This window comes from Momordica charantia, unplaced genomic scaffold (genome assembly GCF_013281855.1).
Source record: "Momordica charantia cultivar OHB3-1 unplaced genomic scaffold, Mcharantia_2.0 BLBB01000173.1, whole genome shotgun sequence".
Taxonomy (NCBI): Eukaryota; Viridiplantae; Streptophyta; class Magnoliopsida; order Cucurbitales; family Cucurbitaceae; genus Momordica; species Momordica charantia.
In genome coordinates, this window is record NW_028275329.1 from 26,711 (window position 1) to 46,566 (window position 19,856).

At 33.6% G+C, this 19,856-nt stretch overlaps 3 protein-coding genes and 1 pseudogene across 5 annotated transcripts; 2 read left to right on the forward strand and 2 right to left on the reverse strand.

Moving 5' to 3' along the window:
- Positions 1–859: 859 nt before the first annotated feature.
- Positions 860–5,078, forward strand: LOC148207185 (uncharacterized). Of its 2 annotated transcripts, none has more exons than XM_088118494.1 (7): positions 860–1,018; positions 1,440–1,613; positions 2,755–2,837; positions 3,021–3,188; positions 3,598–3,708; positions 4,488–4,554; positions 4,633–5,078. In XM_088118494.1, exons 2-7 carry the CDS (start codon positions 1,493–1,495, stop codon positions 4,911–4,913), a joined length of 831 nt encoding a protein of 276 aa, XP_087974620.1. In that variant the 5' UTR covers positions 860–1,018; positions 1,440–1,492; the 3' UTR covers positions 4,914–5,078. The 2 variants fall into 2 exon arrangements, with proteins under 2 accessions (XP_087974620.1, XP_087974619.1); XM_088118493.1 differs by having other exon boundaries at positions 865–1,062.
- Positions 5,042–10,179, reverse strand: LOC148207186 (protein STRUBBELIG-RECEPTOR FAMILY 2-like). 2 transcript variants are annotated; one of them, XM_088118492.1, is made up of 16 exons: positions 9,954–10,179; positions 9,643–9,774; positions 9,238–9,370; positions 9,058–9,129; positions 8,916–8,981; positions 8,725–8,796; positions 8,577–8,648; positions 8,256–8,327; positions 8,102–8,167; positions 7,920–7,985; positions 7,484–7,812; positions 6,698–6,972; positions 6,357–6,622; positions 5,732–5,879; positions 5,470–5,609; positions 5,042–5,381 (listed from the first exon to the last, which is right to left on the reverse strand). In XM_088118492.1, exons 2-16 carry the CDS (start codon positions 9,734–9,736, stop codon positions 5,171–5,173), a joined length of 2,082 nt encoding a protein of 693 aa, XP_087974618.1. In that variant the 5' UTR covers positions 9,737–9,774; positions 9,954–10,179; the 3' UTR covers positions 5,042–5,170. The 2 variants fall into 2 exon arrangements, with proteins under 2 accessions (XP_087974618.1, XP_087974617.1); XM_088118491.1 differs by having other exon boundaries at positions 9,947–10,179.
- A 2,092-nt stretch (positions 10,180–12,271) lies between these two features.
- LOC148207187 (GDSL esterase/lipase At5g03980-like) lies at positions 12,272–13,237 on the reverse strand (annotated as a pseudogene).
- A 3,363-nt stretch (positions 13,238–16,600) lies between these two features.
- LOC148207188 (uncharacterized) lies at positions 16,601–19,822 on the forward strand. Its single transcript, XM_088118488.1, has 4 exons — positions 16,601–16,836; positions 17,062–17,598; positions 19,052–19,117; positions 19,252–19,822. The coding sequence occupies exons 1-4, from the start codon at positions 16,708–16,710 to the stop codon at positions 19,309–19,311; spliced, it is 792 nt and encodes a 263-aa protein (XP_087974614.1). The 5' UTR covers positions 16,601–16,707; the 3' UTR covers positions 19,312–19,822.
- The last annotated feature ends 34 nt before the right edge of the window (positions 19,823–19,856 follow it).

The following is a 19,856-nucleotide window of genomic DNA, read 5'->3' on the forward strand; positions in this document are numbered from 1 at the left end:
TGTTTATCTATATGTAGTATTGAACAAAAAGAAAAGGTTGTGAGTTCAATTTTCAACCTCAATGAAATGAGAAAATGTCAATTATCGCTAAGTTGTACTAATGTCATGTAGCTCATAGATTATTAAATTTCAAGAATCACATTGACACATACTCAAAACTTTAAAAACTAGCTGAAGCGAGCATAGTTCAATGATACTTGACATATATCTCTAACCAAGTGGTTGGGAGTTCGATCCTCCACCCCACATGTTGTATTAAAAAAAACTTTAGAGAACAAACGTGTTCATTTTTTGAAATTTCATAGACCAAATAGACACTCTAAATCTTATGGACCAAAAGTATAGTTTATGCGTTGTTTATACACGTCGAAGGAAAACATTATTTTAAACTTTGATTATTTGTATTTATCAATTGATTTTCTTTTATTGGGACTTGGATCGTGTGTTAGCACCAATATGTTATTTGAACCATACATACCACCAACGTGTCATATGAACTATACAATATGAGAAATGGTATGACGGAGATGCAATTGTGGATTTTCTTAATTAAGTGATGAAAAGTTCTATTATTCTTATTTTATTACGGTAAATCTTTAGTTATTTAGTACGGATATGAAGTGTTCATGTCAAATACGAATTCGTCTAGATACACTATGGACACATGTTTGACACATCAATTTAAGTCTCCGAATTTTAAAACTAAGAAAATGTTTAGCCCACTTTTGCAAAAAAAATAATAATAAAAAAAACAAAAAACAAAACAAAATGCCCAGCCCAGTCCAGCCCAATTTTAGAAGCCCATAAATAGAAAAGAAAGAAACATTAAAAAAATAATAATAATAAAACTAAAAAACGATGGAAGCCCTAAATCACAAAAAAAAAAAAAAAAGCCCACGCACGACTTCTGCGATCTGCCCTCCCACCACGAAAAAGAAACCCACGCTGCTTCCTTCGCCGATTGCGTTCGCCGCCGCCACCGTCAGTTTCGCCGTCGACTCCTTGCCGCCGGGACACCGTACGCCTTCGCCTTCTATCACCTTTGCCGCCGACGATTTTTTTGTTAGCATTTCGTTCCTTTTTTCCTCTTAACTTCCTATGAGTTAAACTAATTAGAACTTGAAGCATGTTCAACTGAATAGCATAAAATTTTTTGCATTCCTAACATTACCATTCAACCAAATTGTTAGGACGACATCTTCAACTTTCTTTGTATTGGAAACTTTGTATTGTAGCGTTCATCGAATGTTGGTACATTTAGTATTTTTATGCTAAATTTACACATATCATACCAAAAAAAAAAAAAAATGATCCCAGTGTCTGTGCCCTAGTTTTGTAGAAATGGACTTATCGCCGTGTGTGTGGTTCTTAGGTTATCTGTCATGTTATTTACCATCTTCAATATCCAGAGATTACGTTTCTTTTCTTTTGGTTTTCAGGGCTTCTGTGAATTCTCTTGTGAAGTATCAATCGAGTTAGCAGTCAAGTTATCATGGTTGGTTGGCAGCGATATGTTCGGTCTATGCTTGGCCATGTGCAGAAGAGAGTGGAATTGAGTTACAATGTAGCTGCCAACTCTAATTGTTATCGCTTGCAATCCTCCCTCTCATATGGTCAGTTGTACTTCCTTTTGGATAAATGTATGAATTATATAATAAGACGTTCTTCTAGCCCATTCAAGCTTTAGTTATTCATCAACACATTAGACATGTATGTCAGAAATGAAAATGGGGTTTACTTTTGAAATATGTTTGAAGTGTATGTGTTTACTTGACTTGTCATTAACTTTGCACTATAATTGTTTTCTTTTCAACTGTTTTTGTGGTTTTTTAATAATATAAATTACTGTTATAAAAAATATTATTTTTTACCCTTGTACTTAGATATGTTTGTCAATTTTTGTTCACCCTTGTACTAAGTTGTTAAATTTAAGCCTTAAAAGTTTTAATTTTATCAAGACTTGAATAACTCATGAAATTACTCATTAGAACTTCTGATTTCCTTCTTAATTTAGAGTGGAAACCTATTGTTCAGCGGCTAACCTTTGGTTTGGATAACAATCTACCTGAAAGTTGTTCAGAAAAAAACTAGCCAATCGACCAACTAAAACCTAGGACACAGACACGGTGATACATGTCAATTAAGTTTCCTCATTTTTTATACCCTCCTAAAAACTAAATTAGGAAATTACAGTTGAAATGTTTTTAAGAATAGTTTAAGGTTTTTTTTTTTTTTTTTTTTGGGGGGGGGGGGGGACCTGAAAAGCAAAGCAGAAAACTGCTTTCGAAAAAAGCTTCCAAACAACCCCACTCCTTAGCAATCAACTTGCTCTGGTCAACCGCTTGAAGCTTACCAAGGTCTGTTTTTTGAGTGTCACTTTGCAAGTTTTGCAAGTTCAAATTAGAGATTTAATTGGAACCGATCAATTGTGTGAAGTCATATAAAAGAAGCAAAGCTTTAATGAAATTGTATCAACACACAGTTGCCCATGGTGCATTTTTGCCAAAATGATAACGAGAACGCAAGTTTATTGATTATGTTGTTACAAATAATAAGTCCTATAAGCTCCTATATGAATATGGAGTTCCTGATCTTTCACCATTTTATTGGATAGGTCACAATCCCGATGTTTCGTCTTTCAAAGAGGACTTCTCCTCTTGAAAGTGTTAAATGTTTCGCTTCTGACTAAAATCAATATAACCACAGCACAATCTTAGAATTGAAGTTCCTGAGTTTCTCCAATTTCTTATGCAGGGGAGTTGCCTTATCTACAGAGACTTTTGAAACCATCTTCAGCAGGCATTACACAACCTTATTATCAGTGCCTCCAGCAGATGGTACACTCGCTGGCTATACCATCCATTGAATCTCTATGAAATTAATCCTTCATTTTTTGAAAGAAAAGTTATTTCTGAAAACAAATCTTCAGGGTATTTGTGGTTTCTTTTCACAAAATACTTGAATATATTTTATTTTCTGAAAAATGCCTTCGTCCTGTTCTACCTTTTTTCCTTTTACAGGGAATTTCCAGTTCAAGGTTTTTACTTGCCGATAAATCTGAGGAAGCAGCAGTTTCATCACCTCTGACCTCTGCTTTGGCTTTAAGTAGTGGAAAAGAAGGAGATAAAGACCAAAAAGTAGTATCTAAACCTTCCAAAGTCCAAGCTATATTAAAGGGAATCAAACAGGTATAGTCTTTAGACTTTCTCTTGTTACTAACTCATCAAAAGCTTGAGTAAAAGAGAGAAAAGCTATAGCTTAAACTTGCAAACTTATTTTAGTTTGAGATTCTAGAATTACAGAAGTTGATAAATGTTAAAGTTTTAATGATATTTAATTAATGCTTAATCAACTTGCTTACTATATGACCTCTTGGCCCCATTTCTGGAACCAACTTTTAGCCGTTTACCGGAAGTATTTTCTTAGTATTGGGTTTTGGACTTTTTTCTGTCCGGAATATTTTCCCTCCGGTCAAGTGTGGTAACCCATTTTCTGTTAATTAAAGTTGGTTTCCAAATAAAGAAAAGTATTTACCTTTTCTTTTGACACATCAAAGAAACAGTTAATACGTTGGTGACATTTGAATTGTTCTACCAGAGTCCCAAGAAAGTCAACTTGGTTGCTGCATTAGTTCGAGGCATGCGTGTCGAAGATGCACTGTTGCAGTTACAATTGACTGTAAAGCGTGCTTCAAAAACTGTTTATCAGGTGAAACACTAATTTACATTACACTGTGATCTGAGTATTTCATTGATTTCATTTTTTGGGAGAGTTTTAACTCTGGTGAGAAATCAGCATTCAAATACTTGAGTCTGGTCAACCTGTTTTGAAGATTGGGCTCCTGGTCTTGGCACATAAAAAGGGAGAGGGATGGGGGAAAATGTATCTAGGACCAGGACTAGACCAAAACGAGAACTTTCATTTTTTTTTTGAATTATTATTGTTTTAATTTTTTATTTTTAGATCTATGAGCATTCGGCCTCCAGGGGAACTTTTTGGCTATGCTATATTTGGTTGTCAAGGAAACTTATGGAATATTAAATCCTAGGTATTGGTGGGGCTGAAGCAACTTGACTAATCTCACGAGACAATTAATTGATTCTACTATATTTAGTTGTTAAGAAAACTTATTGGATATTAAATCCTAGGTTGGTAGGTGGTTGGTGGTCACCATGATTTGAACTCGTTTTCTCTGTGTTGTTTACTCTTATTATTAATTTTTAATTGCCCTTAAATGACCCGTAGGCCAACCCATAGTGGTCACTTTTATTTCTCCAAAAGGCCATTTGAACAATATAATAATTAATGGTTTGGGAGCTGGATGGAGACTGTTGGAAGATTTATACATTGACCTTGCTAGTTAATGTGAGTTCTATGTTACAAATTGTGCTCCCATTTGTTCTGGCAGATGCACCCTCTTTTGGCATTGATAATATTTACGAACGTTTTCTAAGAACTTTTCGTGTCGTGAATTTGTATTTGTGAAGGTCATTCACTCGGCCAAAGCAAACGCAACCCATAATCATGGAATGGATTCAGATCGGCTCCTTGTTGGTAAATGAAGCAATCAAAGATAACCCGGTGGTTATATTTTATGGTTTCGTTTTTCTGACTTGTTGCTATTTTGTACAGCTGAGGCATTTGTGGGCAAAGGATTCTTTAAGAAAAGAATATCATATCATGCTAAAGGAAAATGTGGAATTAAAGTCAGACCAGAATGCCGGCTAACAGTTGTTGTTAGGGAGATAACACCTGAAGAAGAGGCAGAGATAGCCAAGCTGAGAGTTAGCAATTTCCGCAAGCTGACCAAGCGTGAAAGTCGGCTCGTACCTCATAAGCTTATTGAAACCACGCCAATCTGGAACCGAAAAGGCAAAGCTAGAGCAAATGAAGAAGGTCGAATGGCTTCATAAGTTTTAACGGCCTCCAGTTGAGTTTCTTCATCTCTTTCTGCCGATGCATTGTTTTCTTCCATGTTCTTTTGTTCTAGACAAGTTAGGGAGGAAAAGTGATTTAATATGGAGAATGTAAGGATACGTTTTGCATAAGGGAGCAATCACATTGTGTTATTTTTCTTACATTCTTGTATAGATCATGTGGCCTCACTCGGCGAAGATTTACTTTCATTTAGGGTATGTTTGGGAGTGGTTTTGACATGTCATTGTCAAAATCACTTCCTTTTTCCTTCATCACGAATTAAAAATTTTGATTTTAAGAAAGCTTTTGGATGTTGATTTGAGATAATGTCGACAAAGCGAGAGAGGGTCTTAGAGGAAAATGTTCCTTTAATGCCTGGATCAACCATCTGTTCCAAACTCTCATTGTCATGAAGCCGAGATGAAGCCCATTTCACCAGCGACTGCTCTTTCCTGGGTTTCGAACTGAGTGAAAAGAACAAAAAGTATTCAAAATCTGCAACAAGAGTTTGAAAAGGAAGAGCGAATCAAAAGGAGGTTGGATGAATTGTACTTGTCAAATGGTTTTCTTCCTGTGACAAGCTCCAAAAGCAACACTCCGAAAGAATACACATCACTTCTGGTATTATCAAATCCTGGCTGGCCGTGTTCAGGTGCAAGGTAGCCTCTGTCACCACTGACAATCTCAGAAGCCTGTTTTTCATCAGTATTTTCACATATAAAACTCATGAAAAAAACCATAAGCAAACAAACAAAGCTGGCTGTCCAGTTTATTATCAGATGCAAAGAAAAGCATGTTCTCAACTGTATTTTACCTTTGTTTTAACTCTATTGATCACAAGTGGCCTCAAAACAGACAACCCACAATCACAAATACGAGGCATCAGTTCTTCATCAAGTAAGATGTTGGAAGCCTTCAGATTGCAGTGAGCAAATGGAGGGAAAAAGCTTGTATGCAAATAACTGAAAACCCAAAAGGCAAACAGTTATAACCCCACAAGAATACAATTATCATCGATAACTTTGTCTCGAGGTAAGAGAGAGTGGCTTTTGAAGGTACTAACCAAAAAATTTTACATTTCACAAACAGGGTAAAAAGTCAAAATTTTCATGGTAGGAAGTATTTATAAATTAGTACGTTTCTCAAAAGTGCTAAGAGAAAAGGCATTTCACCTAATACGCTAATACATGAAAAATGCCTTTTAAGTTGGTCTAAGATTAAGTAAGTTGAAAAAGCATTATGAATATAGAATGCAAAACTAAAGATGAAATATTATGAATATAGAATGCAAAATTAAAGATGAACTATCATGAATATTGAATGCAAAAATTAAAGACGAACTAGAGGTCTTTGATCGCTGATTGATGTTTGGGGAACCTCGTTCCTTAATCAGTCTAAGATCAGAAGATATGAACTTGATGATCGAATAATTTACTTACTCTAAGGCCCTAGCAACTCCAAGAGCAATCTGGAAACGGACAGTCCATGACAGAGGCATGTATGCTTCACAGTGTAAAGCGTCACCAAGAGACAAATTTCGAACATATTCATATCCGAGTAAATGTTGTCCATGCTCTACACAATATCCAAACAGTGTAACAATGTTCGGGTGCCTCAAACGGGAAGCAGTCCATACCACATCCAGAAACTGCTCTTCTTCTGTAAAAGAGAGTTCTTCCATGTTGATGTTTTTCACAGCCAAAACCTGTTGGAAATTAGAAGTCAGAAAGAAGTTAATGGAGGTCAGTTAAAACTTCTCTCATAATAGGAACATTTTTACTTGGCCATCAGGAAATTCAGCTCTATAAACAGCACCAAGAGATCCCTCTCCAAGAAGATTCGCATCGCTAAAGTTGTTTGTTGCAGATTGAAGCTCTGCTAGAGTGTAAACTTTTGTTCTCACCGGGAGCCTGCATCTCTTTGAGAAACCTTTTCTTCCAGAAAATTTCTCGGTTCTTGTGTGATTTAATAGAGGTATAGGCCTTGGACCACCCATAAGTAGAGAACTAAGGGACAAACTTCGTGAACTTTCTTCTGGTGCAGTAGACGAACCATCTATCAGAGAAAATAGAAGTGTAACATCTCGGAAGAAAATGGCACAGCCTTCTCCTTCTCATAGTACTAAAAAGATGGATTCCCAAAACATTGAATATTTTCCATCACAAATCTTAAACGAATTCAAGAAAACAGTCTTTCGCATACTTGAATGATTATAATCATCAAATATCAACATTTGAATTTCCATTGCGACATAATGGGGCATGGATAGAAGCATATGGACTTATGACACATATCTGAGACCTCAGAAGCAGAAAAGTAGCACGTTGAGATCAGAAATAAAGCTTCCATTATTATGTGAAAGAACATAGACTATGGGACTAAACTATATATGTCAAAATTCTACCAGTATGAAAAAATGGATTTTTTAATCAATTCATTAGTTATAAAGATTAGCCAATGAACTTGTATCTAGTTATACTTAAACAGCATCAAAACAACAAAATAAAGACATCTGGAAATAAAAAAGGCAAAAAGCTGGAAGAACTTAACAAGGAGAAGGATTCACCTTCAGATTTGTCAAGAGGGAGAGAACGGGGTAAAATATTGCTAATCTTCAAATTTATTTTCTTTTCATGTACTTTCTTCATGGTGAAAACAACAAAGAGAGCCGTAAAGGTTACTACTAGTGTTATCCCCCCAACCAGGAGAACTATTCCACCAGGACCGAGCCTTTTCTTCTCATGCCTGACTATACTACCACGAGAGGGATAATTCTGGATGGCATTTGACTTGGTTGTTGGAGGACCACTGATGTTTTTCACCACTGGTGCTTTTTCCAGGGGGAAATCCCAGGGTGGAGAATTGACTTCTTGACGGAACCTATTTCCCCCAATCCTTAAACAAAGGCGAAGAGAAAACAAATCAGAAACAATCGTTTGAGTAAACTTGATTTTCAGTTTAGGTAAAGAAATCCACCAACAGCTGAAATTTGAAAAGAATACCACAAGTTTGGAATAGTTCTAAAACTTCCGGGAATAATGCCACTAAAATAATTGTCTTGGATGTTCCTGAAAGAAGAGATATGTGAGTGAGTACAAAGGTAGCCAGATGAAGTAAGTCAGAAATTCTACAGAGAGGACGGGGTAGTGGAGAAGAAGGTAAGAGGAAGCCATGGATAACATACAAGTCAATTAATGGAAGGTGAGACAAGTAGGCAACCGATCCAGTGAATTTGTTGTCCTGCAAGAACCTAGTCTTGATAGCATTAATGTGATAAATAGTTGTTCAATTTGTTGAACTAAGAAAGAAGAAGAAATAATCAAGTACAAGAAACTCACAGCCTGGTGATGTTTGTCAGGGAACCGAATGAACTTGGCAAATCACCAGTGAATCCATTATATGACAAGTCCCTGTGAGAATCATTGGTTGAATCTCTTGACAAAAAGGGCTTGTATGTAAAAGTTTAAATACCCAAAAATGTTATGAGTTAATATCTGAATACAAGACCCAACTTGTAGAAAAATCATGAAACTTTATTGTATAGTAAATTAGAAAGATATGTTGTAAGATGCAAATGAGAGGGTGCTTGGTAGATTCTCCCTTCATTTCAGTTCAATTCAAAGGCAGAAATAGCTTTTATAGCGAAGAAGGAAGCGTACATCTCCCTCAAATTCTGTAAACCAGTGAACACATTTCCAATCACACCAGATAGAGTATTATGGCTCAGATTCCTGCATGCAAAAGACTATGGGTAAGAACGAACGACCTTTAAACAGTAATACTACGCATAGTCAAGGATCAACTTACAGATGTCGGAGACTTCCCAAGTTAGATAAAGTATGTGGAATATTTTCGCTCAAATTGTTGAATGCCATATTTCTGCAATAGATCAGGAATTTTACTGAATCTATTAAACGGATGTAACAAACAGAAAAAATAACTCTTTTAATTATACAACAAACATGAATGAAAAAACATCACATTCACATACAACTTACATATGAGTGGCATTAGGGGGCAAGTTGCGAGGAATTCCACCCGTAAGTCTATTGGAACTAACATCCCTAAACAAACAATTAAACAGACTTTTACACACTGAAATTAGCAACAGTGAAAATTGTTCCATTAAAATTAACTTACAGTTGCTTCAAAGTATTAAGACTATTGAGCTGCCCTCCAAGATTCCCAGTGAGGTTCAGTCCATGAAGTTTACTGCAGAAGCAGAGACAGTGATCAGAGTAATATTTCAATCAAAGAAGGAAACATAGCATCAAGCATATGCTTATGGTGTGTAGTTCAGAGAAACAATTATGTGATTACAGGTATATTACAGATGACCCAGAGCAAGAAACTCCAGCCCATGATTCCTCACAAGGATCTCCACCTTCTTTTCTCCATCCTTTAAGCTCTGATGGATAATTCAAAGCACTGTAAAAATCCTGAAGTGCTGTCACTGGTACACAGTATCGATTCTTCAATAACGGATAACAAAATACCTAAAAAGCTTCGGAATGATTCGCCGAAGTAAAGCAAAATTAAAGTTGACTGGAATTCCATAAAGAAGCTGAAGAGAGTTTATATTCAAGAAGTCAAGATGTCACCAGAAATTAATGTCAAGAAACTATGGCCACAAAAATCAATGATCTATTTCAATCTTTTCTTCTAATTCAAAGCTCCAAGAAACTAAAAACATGCCGCATTCAAACAAACAGGTAGTACAGTTACCATCCGGCGGGTTAGTGAACGCCCGAGCCAGCGAAGTCAGGATTGTCGAATAGACAACGACACTAAAATACGCATACAGACGCTGTTGGAGCATTTCTCCCGAAAACCAAAACCATCCAGTTTGATGTTTCTCTGCGAATCGATCGAACACAAATAAAATGTCAAGAACATGCTTGTTGTGTACAAGAAGATTATTAAACCTCATTATAAGAAGCCAAACAGAAAAATTTCATGTAAGAATCAACAAAGACAAAAGAATGTAGTAAACTGAATCGCGAAGCAAAACAGAGGAAGAAAAGTTTACTTCTTACTCCTCTTTCTCTGCAACCAGAAGTCCGAAAAGATGACACCGCCACGCCGAGAAGTTCTTCGGAGGAAATTAGGGTTTGAAAACCGTACCTTCGAGAAAGCAAACGGATGGTCTCACAGAGAGAAAATGGCTCGTACGGACAAGAGTGGAGTGAGAAAAAAAAATGAAAAATGGAAAAATCGCCTGCAATAACGAGTACTATATCCCGGCGATGAAGACGACGAAGTTTTTGCAATGGCGGGAAATTTGATGAGCTGGCGTCCACGTCCGCTGAAACGGTTAGGCGGTTGGATTTTTTTTATTTTTTTATTACAAGCTCTTCCAAACTCTAGATTCAAATTTATAAATTTTTTGATACGGACCGTTTGTTTTTTTGGAAATATCTCATATGCCCGAAATTTTAGATGTTTGGAATTTCAAATAACTACGTTTCTTATAACGATATATGGGAATATTGTAAATTTATGTAATGTTCCAAAAATGCCGTTAGCGATCGTCATATAATTTATATATTAAATTTAATATTATTTGAATTTATATAAAAATTGTACTTCTATTAATTTAATAATATATTTTTATGTCAATTTTAGTTTATGTTTGGTGACTATTAAAAGAGTAAAATAAAGGAAAGATGGCACCCTACATTTGAATTAAAAATAAATTAAGATATTATACCATCCACCAGTGTTTATTTTTTATATCTAAATGTAGCATATAAATAGAATTATATTTAGACATTTATCAATGAATCAGCGCATACATTTATATTAAAAATAAGATAAAATAAATGAGAAATAAATATTATTGATGAAAAAAAATTATAGAACAAAAACGATGAGGGATAAAATTGTCAAAAGAAGATGTCCTCAACACGGAAATCTTAGAAACTCATGTTACATCCTCCCATATAGGCATCAAAGAATTCTCAGGAATCCAACATTCCTATCAAACAAATACAAACATCTGGATGACCATTCCATGAAACAAACGGTCTCTATAAGTTGTTTTACGGGTGTCAAAGTGAGCATAGTTTAGCCGTAATTGACATATATCTGTAATCAAGAAGTTGTGAGTTCGATCCTCCACCTCATATATTGTACTAAAAAAACTTCTTTATCAGTTGAGCTAAGTTTAGGTTTGGTAATTTAGAATGTTATAGGCATAATAATGAAAAGTTATATGTCATACAAACAAATTAACGGTCATGAAAATAAAATTTTATTTCTTTCATTTTAGTTTAAAATATAGGGTGTAATGTTGACGTATTGAGCTTAATTATTGATATAACAACTCCAATATAATTTAGTAGTTAAGACTATTATGAAAAGGGAGATGTGAATCTATAGATAATACTTTAAAAGTGGTTAATAATTTAATATACAGGAATCAAAATAATTCAAAACTAAAAATATAGGATCAAAATAGTATTTAAATCTATATATTTTTATGAGGCAAGTTGATCTTACACCACCTTTTTAAATATGTTTTAAGTTTTTTTCTTCCTTGAATTTTCTAGATTTAGTATATTTTGTTAAACGAATTTTCAAACTTGGACAAAATACATTTTTTAGTTTCTATGATTTGAAATAGGTGTAAAGTTGATCCTAAAGTCTTAAAATAGACAATGATCTCTGAGTTTGAGAAATGGTTCTAAATATGATCTGTGAGATACTTTAATCGTTAATTGACCAACCTTCAAATAAGTTATAGACTGTACTAGTAAAATATAATAATATTTATTTGGTGATAGGACTCTCCATCCTTCCCACTTCATTAATTTATTTTCATTATGTTTTTGTCCTAAAAGATTGAATTATGGGTTAGAAAATTGATTTTGAAGGAGCGTTAGACTACGTTTGATTTGTGATTTGAATTATATTTTAGCTTCATATTTAAAATAATGATAGACGTAAAATAGTTATAATAAATTATTTATGTTTGATATTATATGATATTTTCGCTAATAATAATTGATATATATCAACATAAACTGTGTAAAGTCTTTTAGTCCAAAAAAAAAAAACTGTGTAAAGTATTAAAAGAAAATTTATGGTTTCACTCACAGAATCCGTATAAATTTTTCTACTTGGGTTTACCATTTGTAATTCATTGCCAATTATGTCTTTTTAAATGGACTGTATCTTCTTTTTAAGCCAGAGTTTTGTTGATTTTCACAAATTTTTAGGTTGAAAAATGGAAACCAAACCTGAAATTATAATTGGGACTATATAATAAATGTAATACTTGCATTTTATTAATAAATCAATAATGTCATAAATCATAATCATTAATAAAAAAAAAACCCCACTAAAATAAAATTTAAACAATGTAGTATAATTTTAGGAGGATGTCGTGGATGAGCCACTGTGTCATGAATTTGTAAGCCTTTTGCGTCAAATGGATTCCATCCCAACTTATATGTTCATTAGGGTTTGGGCAAACTGGTACATCCGGAAGTCTCCATATCTTCATGAGGTTAAAGTTGTAGTTGCCTCCAATCCCGCAACATGATTTTTGTAATGAAGCTTCATCAAAACCTGCTCATATAAAGATGGATATGCAACATCATTGATAATTGATAAACTTAATGCTAAATCTTAAGATCTAATATTATTTTGTAAAATGTATAGAATAGCATACCGAGCACAAAAGCATGACGAAGGATCCAAAGCAATGCATTATAGTAGTCACCATATACGATAATGGTACGCGGATTCTTCCTTTTTAATTAATACTTCAATGGCTTGCTTGATTTGATCATTGTGATAACTCGCCAAACTATTCAAACCCTTTAAACAATAAAGTTTGTCATAAGCACTTGTATCATTAGTTTGGAATCCAGTGAGATAGATGGGTAAAACATGGGAACAATAATCCGAGTAGCACCATAACTTATCACATTGTGCAAACATCATCATAAAAAAATATATATAGTGATCAGTGGAAAAAACTCAAATCCACATAGCTTGTGAAAAGTATCTAAATATAAATTACCTCAACAGCATTTTTTATGGTTTCAACAACATTTGGCACCATGTATTTCACCTCTTGTATAGTTTTACCTTGGAACAGTGCATAATTATAGTCATTCCCACCAATCTCACCAACCAAAGAACAAAGCACTTCTTAATTTCTCGATGCAATCTATCAGATATAAATACCAAAAAGTAAAATAAAATAAATAAATCAACATGTATAATTAAAGAAAAAAATAGGTTAATTAAATGAATTACCTCTTTCATCACAACAAATGGAGTTAAAATGAGAAAACATCCAATCAAGTTGATGGTTGAGAGAAGGGAGTGTTCGGATTTTCACGAATCAGATTTCTAGCGTATATTGCATCGAACATACAAGCCTCGGCCGTGGAAGAAGAGGAAGAAGAAGAAGAAGAGAGAAAGATGATCTTGTACTTGAAGTCGCCATTGTTGCAGAAAAGAGAGAGCTTGGTGCTAAAAGTATGGACTCGTAGGAAAAATTTGTGAATGAGTGAAGAATGGAATAATTGTGAGGCCTTATTTATAGGTTTTGATTTCTTCCCATTCTGGTGGGATAAAAGAAATTTGGTTTTGAATTTCCTAATCCTCCTCGGAATGGGAATTTCTTCTGCCATTTTTAAAGCAAAATAAAGATATTATTTTTTAAATAAAGATAAAACTTAAATAATTATTTTCTTAGAGTGAGCATGTAATAGATATTTTTGAGAAAATATAGTCTAAGGCCAAATTTTTTTATGTTGAACTTTAATATATAATTACCTTTAATTATATTTAATTTAAAAAATTAGGAGTCGTTAAATTTTAAAAGTTTATAATTTTAATATATATATATTACTGTAAAGATTATTTCATGGCCTCTAAGTGATTAATTTCAATACAACAAAATGCGGTGATAGATTAAAATTCAACTTCGAAGAAATGAGCCAGTGATTTAATTAATGTTCATTTAATTAATATTTTATAACATGCATTTTTTAGTTATAGTTAAAATTAGTTTAAAATGTTATTAAAATTTTAGATAAATTACATTTTTAATCCATGAGATTTGAGTTAAGATTCTATTTGGTCCTTAGATTTCAAAATCTAACAATTTCGTCATTAATGTTTTGAAAATGATTCTAGATGGTACTTGGAGCTAAATTACCACTATTTTTTGTGCAGTTGAAAATATGGAAAAAAAATATTTAGTAAAATAAGCAAAATAGCAGCCAAATCTAGTTTTGTCAAATATAGCATTTTTTCCAACATAAAATTGAGATCTAATTCAATATATCTGCAATATATCTTACTAGTGATATATGCCTCTAATATACCACTGATATAATAATGATATATAATTGATTTACTTGTAACTAGTGATGAACTTGTACCACTGATATACGTATGATAATCATTGATTTACCACGTCGATACAACATTTATATATCTATGATATATACTTGATATGTCTCTAATTTAACATTGATATACAAATAATATACCACTTATAATAACTGTGATATCTACTAATATAACTTCTTATATATGATTATATGATTTACCACTAATATAACACTGATAGATATTTGATATATACTTAATATACTATTGATATACCTCTAATATAATCATGATATCCACTAATATAATTATAATACTTGTGTGTTGGTATAATATTTTTTCATATGAAAACAATGGTGCAAAAAAAATTGAAATATAAAAGTAATCGTATAAAAGGTTTACGTGGATCATGTACGTCCAAAAAAAAAAGTTAAAAATCTGATATACTTTATAAATTTAAATCGTTTATATCACTTATATTTAGTATCTAATTAATATTAATATAGAATAAATAGTAGCGATATAGTAACCCATATTATTGATAATATTAGTATATCAACCAACAAATTGCAACGATAAACTAGAATTTAAACAACCGATATACCTTATAGTTAGTATATAAATTGCAAATATATTTAGTATATCATAAATTTAAGGTACATCAGATAGATAGATATAAATAGATAATACATACATCTAATAATGTATATCATGGGTACATATGATAAGGTATTATCAGTAGTACATCAAATGTATATCTGGAGTATATCAGAGGTACATCAAATGTTATCAGATATAGATTGAATGTACATCAGATACAAATATACATTGGATATATATCATATACAAATATACATGGGATGTATATCAGATATCATAAGGATAAAATTGAAATAATAAAAATTACGAAAATAAAAATTCAAGTATTTTGCTATATTTGAAATTTTGAAAAGTTGGTGACATTTTTTGAAATACATAAATTATTTTTCTACCCACCACAATCACCCTTATTTTTTTAATCGAAATATGATGTACCTGGTAGTTTTATGTGGCATATTTTTAAATTATAAATTATTTTTCATTATGTGTATTGGACTAAAACCGAGCTGAACGAAATTGTGAATACCCCCAATGTATCGAGCCTTTTTTTCACTCATACTAAATACATATTCTTCAAAGATTTTCAAGCAAAAAGTTTACAGTGCTAGTAGGTACTCCTTTTTATAGTAAATGAAATTATTGATTTCAATCAATAAAATAATATCTTTATTAATTGCGTGATTGAATATTATTAAAAATGTTTAAATATTATTTTCATCCAGTTTTGTTCATTTTGGTATTTTAAAAATATATAACTTTCATTGTTGTACTGCAATTGTGATAGAAAAAATGAGATAAAAGAAATGTAAAAATATGAAAATGCAGAGTAAATTTCTTTTTAGGTAGGTTTTGACTTTTAGCAACTTCTAGCCACAAAATGTGTCATAATAGTTAATTTAACTATTTTAATGCTAATTATCCTATTTGTCATTCTAACCTATTAATTTTTCAAATTACTTTTCATTATCACTTTGATTCAAACAAAATTATTATTTTTTAGTGTAAAATGTTTGTGTAGGTATTCAAACTTTCAACTTGATGGTTCGATACATGTGCCTTCACTCACTAAACTAACAAACAAAATTATTTGTAACTTATAAAACTAAAATTATTTATTTTATCTCTCCTAATATTAACAATCAAGCAATATGTGTTATAGGTTGAAATTTAGCACAACAGGCGTGTCTAAACTTCCCAAGACGAGGAGACGGATGTATGGGCTTCAGCTTGAACACTCCTAAGACGAAGAGGACGGGCCATTCGTAGCACAAATACAGTAGTGTTCCGACCTAGAAAGATTATGACCAACAGAAAATCTGTCAACATTCGATAGAACAATTATGCTATTAAAGAATCTTTCAATTGTCAGCGAATAATTCATCAAAGTAAGTACAGTAGGCAAAGAGCTCCATCTCTTTATAAGAGGCAGAGTCTATCCTTTTCATTATAAAAGGCGGAGCTTATCTTTTCCAAAAGTACGTAATCTCCTACCATGCAATTTAGCACGATTTGACACTAGCGAGATATTATAACATTATAAAAAAAATTTATAGGTACGGTACTCCGTAGTGTAGGCTAATCATACAAAATTTATTTTAAAATATCTACAGTGTAACAATAGAGGAATTTATAATTGTCAAACAAAGCATAACGAGATAATCCAGAAGTCTTGGATTCTACAGCGGGTTGTACTCTAGCAAAATAATAAATAGATAAATTTATAATTTAATCTCGTCCAAACAGCGCCTTCCTTTTGCATATTGGCCCCGATTTGAACCGTTAGGGAAACCGAATTTGTATGTGTTCCAGACTCTGAGCTTCCAAAGGTCTCGAGCTATGGCTGAATCAGCTTTCAAGCAAACCAACGAACCAGACAATGAAGAAGAGGAAGAAGACTACATGGGTGATCTTTCTAAGTTGCTTCCTGTAGAAGATACTACCTCTTCGAGATCCTTGTCCAGAAAGGTAACCCCTTCTGGCTTTGCTTGATTCTTCGGCTAATTGTGAATTACCGGACCTTTTTTTCTGTCTCAATTCATTTGAATTCTAGGGTTTATTTACTCTATTTGCTGTAAATTTCACTTGGATTTTATTGGTTTTCAAACAAAGCCTGTTGGGTTTTTTTTTTTTTTTGTTGATTCTTTATTGAAATTTGTTGAATCTGTTTTTCATTTTTTTTTTTTTTTGCAGTTCCCTGCTAACAGAACCTCTGCTGTTGAATCCTCGAAGAAGAAGCCCAAAACCTTCAATTGGCAAGAACAGCGCAGATTGGATAGAGAACGGAAGCAATTCGAAGAAGATGAACAGACGTTAGCCAGAATAGAGGCTCCAATTCCACAATCGAACATTGGGTTTAAATTGTTGAAGCAAATGGGGTACACCCCTGGCGCAGCTTTGGGCAAGGGGGGATCAGGTCTGGCAGAACCAGTGGGACTTGAGATTCGACGGTCACGAGCTGGAATTGGCAGGGAAGATCCGATCAAAGAGAAGAAGAAGCAAGAAGAGTTTAGAGCTCAGACAAAGAGGAGCCATCAGGAGGCTTTAATGGAGGAATTTGGGTCTCGACAGAAGTTGCAGTGGCGAAGTCGAAGAATTGTGGTCAATTACAAGAAGGCGAAGGCTGCACTTGATCAATTGGAGAATAAGGAAATTGTGGAGCCTGAGAAGAAGGACAATGAAGAGGAAGAAGATCAGGAAGAAGAAGAGGAAGAGATTATAACAGAAGAGGTACAATTCTATTCTGCAAATTCTAGCATCCTGCACCCCCCGTTAACTTTAAGTAAAATTTCTCTAATTTCTATGACAATGTTGGGCTTAAAAGTGAGAAAAATTTACCATTATCTTACATAGTTTGAAATAGATTCTCGTTCTGAAGCTAGAGTTAAGATCATAATACATTATTTAAGATACGTTACAATAGGTAGAAGGCAAATTTAGTAGTCAGTGGAGAGTTGCAGGTTTAGCATGAATTATGTTGGAGTGCCTTGATAAAGGGCTGGACCATAAGCGCCCATCCAATTGTATTGCCTTAATACAAAGGTTAGGCATTTGGACGACCGTTTTAATTTCCCCCCAAATGTTTCTTATAGAGTTGCAAGGCACTCGTAGAACAATTCAAGATTTGATTGTAGGTTACTTTTTATGAATTGAATGACTTTCATGATTTTGTCATTTCTTGGATCTTATTTCTATACCATTTGTTGGAAGTGTGTGGGGGATTCTCATAAAGCAAAAACAAACAAGAAAAGCTATTTGTGTAGGATCAAAATATTTTCCATTTAGCTCTTTTATCAATTTCATTCTAGTTTCAATTGGAGCTGTGATTGGTAGAATCAAGCATATTGAATCTCTCAGAATCTTCATATACAATGCTTCATAACTGCCAATCAATTTTTATTCGTGAATCAATCACTTTAGATAGCCTACTATAATTTTTTGGCTTTAATTGCACAAAAAGTTTTTTTCATCATCTCTAGCTTGAAGCATCATGGTGAGAGCCTTCTGAAAGTTTTTGCTTATATTCTATAAAGTTTCTCTTTAAGTTTCATTCAAGATAGCTTCATATTTTTGGTTCTATGTAGCTTCTGTCAACAGTTTTTTTGCATCTTTTTTGCATCTTGTGAACCAAGTAGAATGTTGATGTTAACTACAGTCTACGGTAATCTTCTTTGGCAAGTAAAGACACTTGGAAAGAAACTAAATTCAATATGTCATTACCTTTTCAACTCAAGCTCTAATACTTGGGATGGTGGACACTTGCCAAGAAAACGGATTTTCTTACGTTGAAAAATTTCACATAACACAAACTTGGTTCAACACCTCTGTCAAATCTTTTCTTTTCCCCTCCACATGCTTGATTTGACTACAGTACCACTCCAAGGATAACTGGTTTATGTAAAAGTAACAATGTCATGATTTAATGTAATGCACAAAAAGGAAAGAACCCGAGGCACGGAGGTTGCAGAAAGGTATTCCAATTAGCATGAACCTTAGGTCATAACTCAAATCCTGGAACCAAGTTAGTCTTATGGGTATTAAATGTCTTTTATGGTGAAGTTCCTTTTGTAGACCTAATAAGACCTGCCTGCTTGGCTGCAATACATTATTCATGATATTATTTTGCATTATTTCTGGTGAGCGTTACTTGGGAATTGGAATGACACAAGACTAATTGATGCAGGATTTGGAGGATGTATTGATGAAACTGAGAGATGAACATCGATATTGCGTTTTCTGTGGATACCAGGTGACATATTACATACACCATTCTCTGACACAATAGTTAAAGACTGAAGCACTTTATCTTTTTGTAGTCTTCTATGTTATATTACCAACCACCAGAATCCTGCTTTTCTAACATCCTTCTTCTGCTTCTGCCAGTACGACTCGATGGAGTTGCTCATATCTAACTGTCCAGGAATTAGTGAAGATGATCACTGATCACTGAACTCTGAACTATACCTTTTGCTCCAAACACTTCCATGGAGATGGGCTTTGTTGCAAGTCTCCCCTTCAGATCAAGGGTTGTATTTGTATCATGTGCTTCAATACTCTCAACACGAATGGAGTAGTCTCTCATACAGGAGTCCAGTCCGAAGTTGCTGTTCGAAACAACAATTTTTCGCTTCTGGGAATCATCTAACCTTGACAATGGATGGCCAGAGGTACACTTACAGATCTCTAAAGTTTTCACATTGAGCTATACGAGTAGTGCAGAACACCCCATTGACGGTCTGCTAACTGCTTTATATTGTACTTGGCCAAGCTTCATCCTACTGTGTGCCCTTTTGAGTACAAATTATGAGAGAATTTGGAATCATACAAGGTTTGTCTTGTAAGTGTATGATGTTATATTTAAATAACTATTTTAACTCTGTCAAATCACAATCCTAAACATAATCGAGAGATATAACCATCAAAATTTGTGAATTAAACTTATAATTTAGCCTAACTCCCGACCATTTTGCTCGTAGCCATTAACGCTA

Coding starts and splice junctions, on each gene's coding strand:
- LOC148207185 (XM_088118494.1), top strand. CDS start 1,493: ATGGTTGGTTGGCAGCGATATGTTCGGTCTATGCTTGGCCATGTGCAG. Junction 2,838..3,020: donor ATCAGTGCCTCCAGCAGATG/GTACACTCGCTG, acceptor TTCCTTTTACAG/GGAATTTCCAGTTCAAGGTT. Junction 4,555..4,632: donor TTCAGATCGGCTCCTTGTTG/GTAAATGAAGCA, acceptor TATTTTGTACAG/CTGAGGCATTTGTGGGCAAA.
- LOC148207186 (XM_088118492.1), bottom strand. CDS start 9,736: ATGCTCCAACAGCGTCTGTATGCGTATTTTAGTGTCGTTGTCTATTCG. Junction 8,328..8,576: donor TTACAGAATTTGAGGGAGAT/GTACGCTTCCTT, acceptor TGATTCTCACAG/GGACTTGTCATATAATGGAT. Junction 5,610..5,731: donor TCAATAGAGTTAAAACAAAG/GTAAAATACAGT, acceptor GATGAAAAACAG/GCTTCTGAGATTGTCAGTGG.
- LOC148207188 (XM_088118488.1), top strand. CDS start 16,708: ATGGCTGAATCAGCTTTCAAGCAAACCAACGAACCAGACAATGAAGAA. Junction 16,837..17,061: donor CGAGATCCTTGTCCAGAAAG/GTAACCCCTTCT, acceptor TTTTTTTTGCAG/TTCCCTGCTAACAGAACCTC. Junction 17,599..19,051: donor AAGAGATTATAACAGAAGAG/GTACAATTCTAT, acceptor TAATTGATGCAG/GATTTGGAGGATGTATTGAT.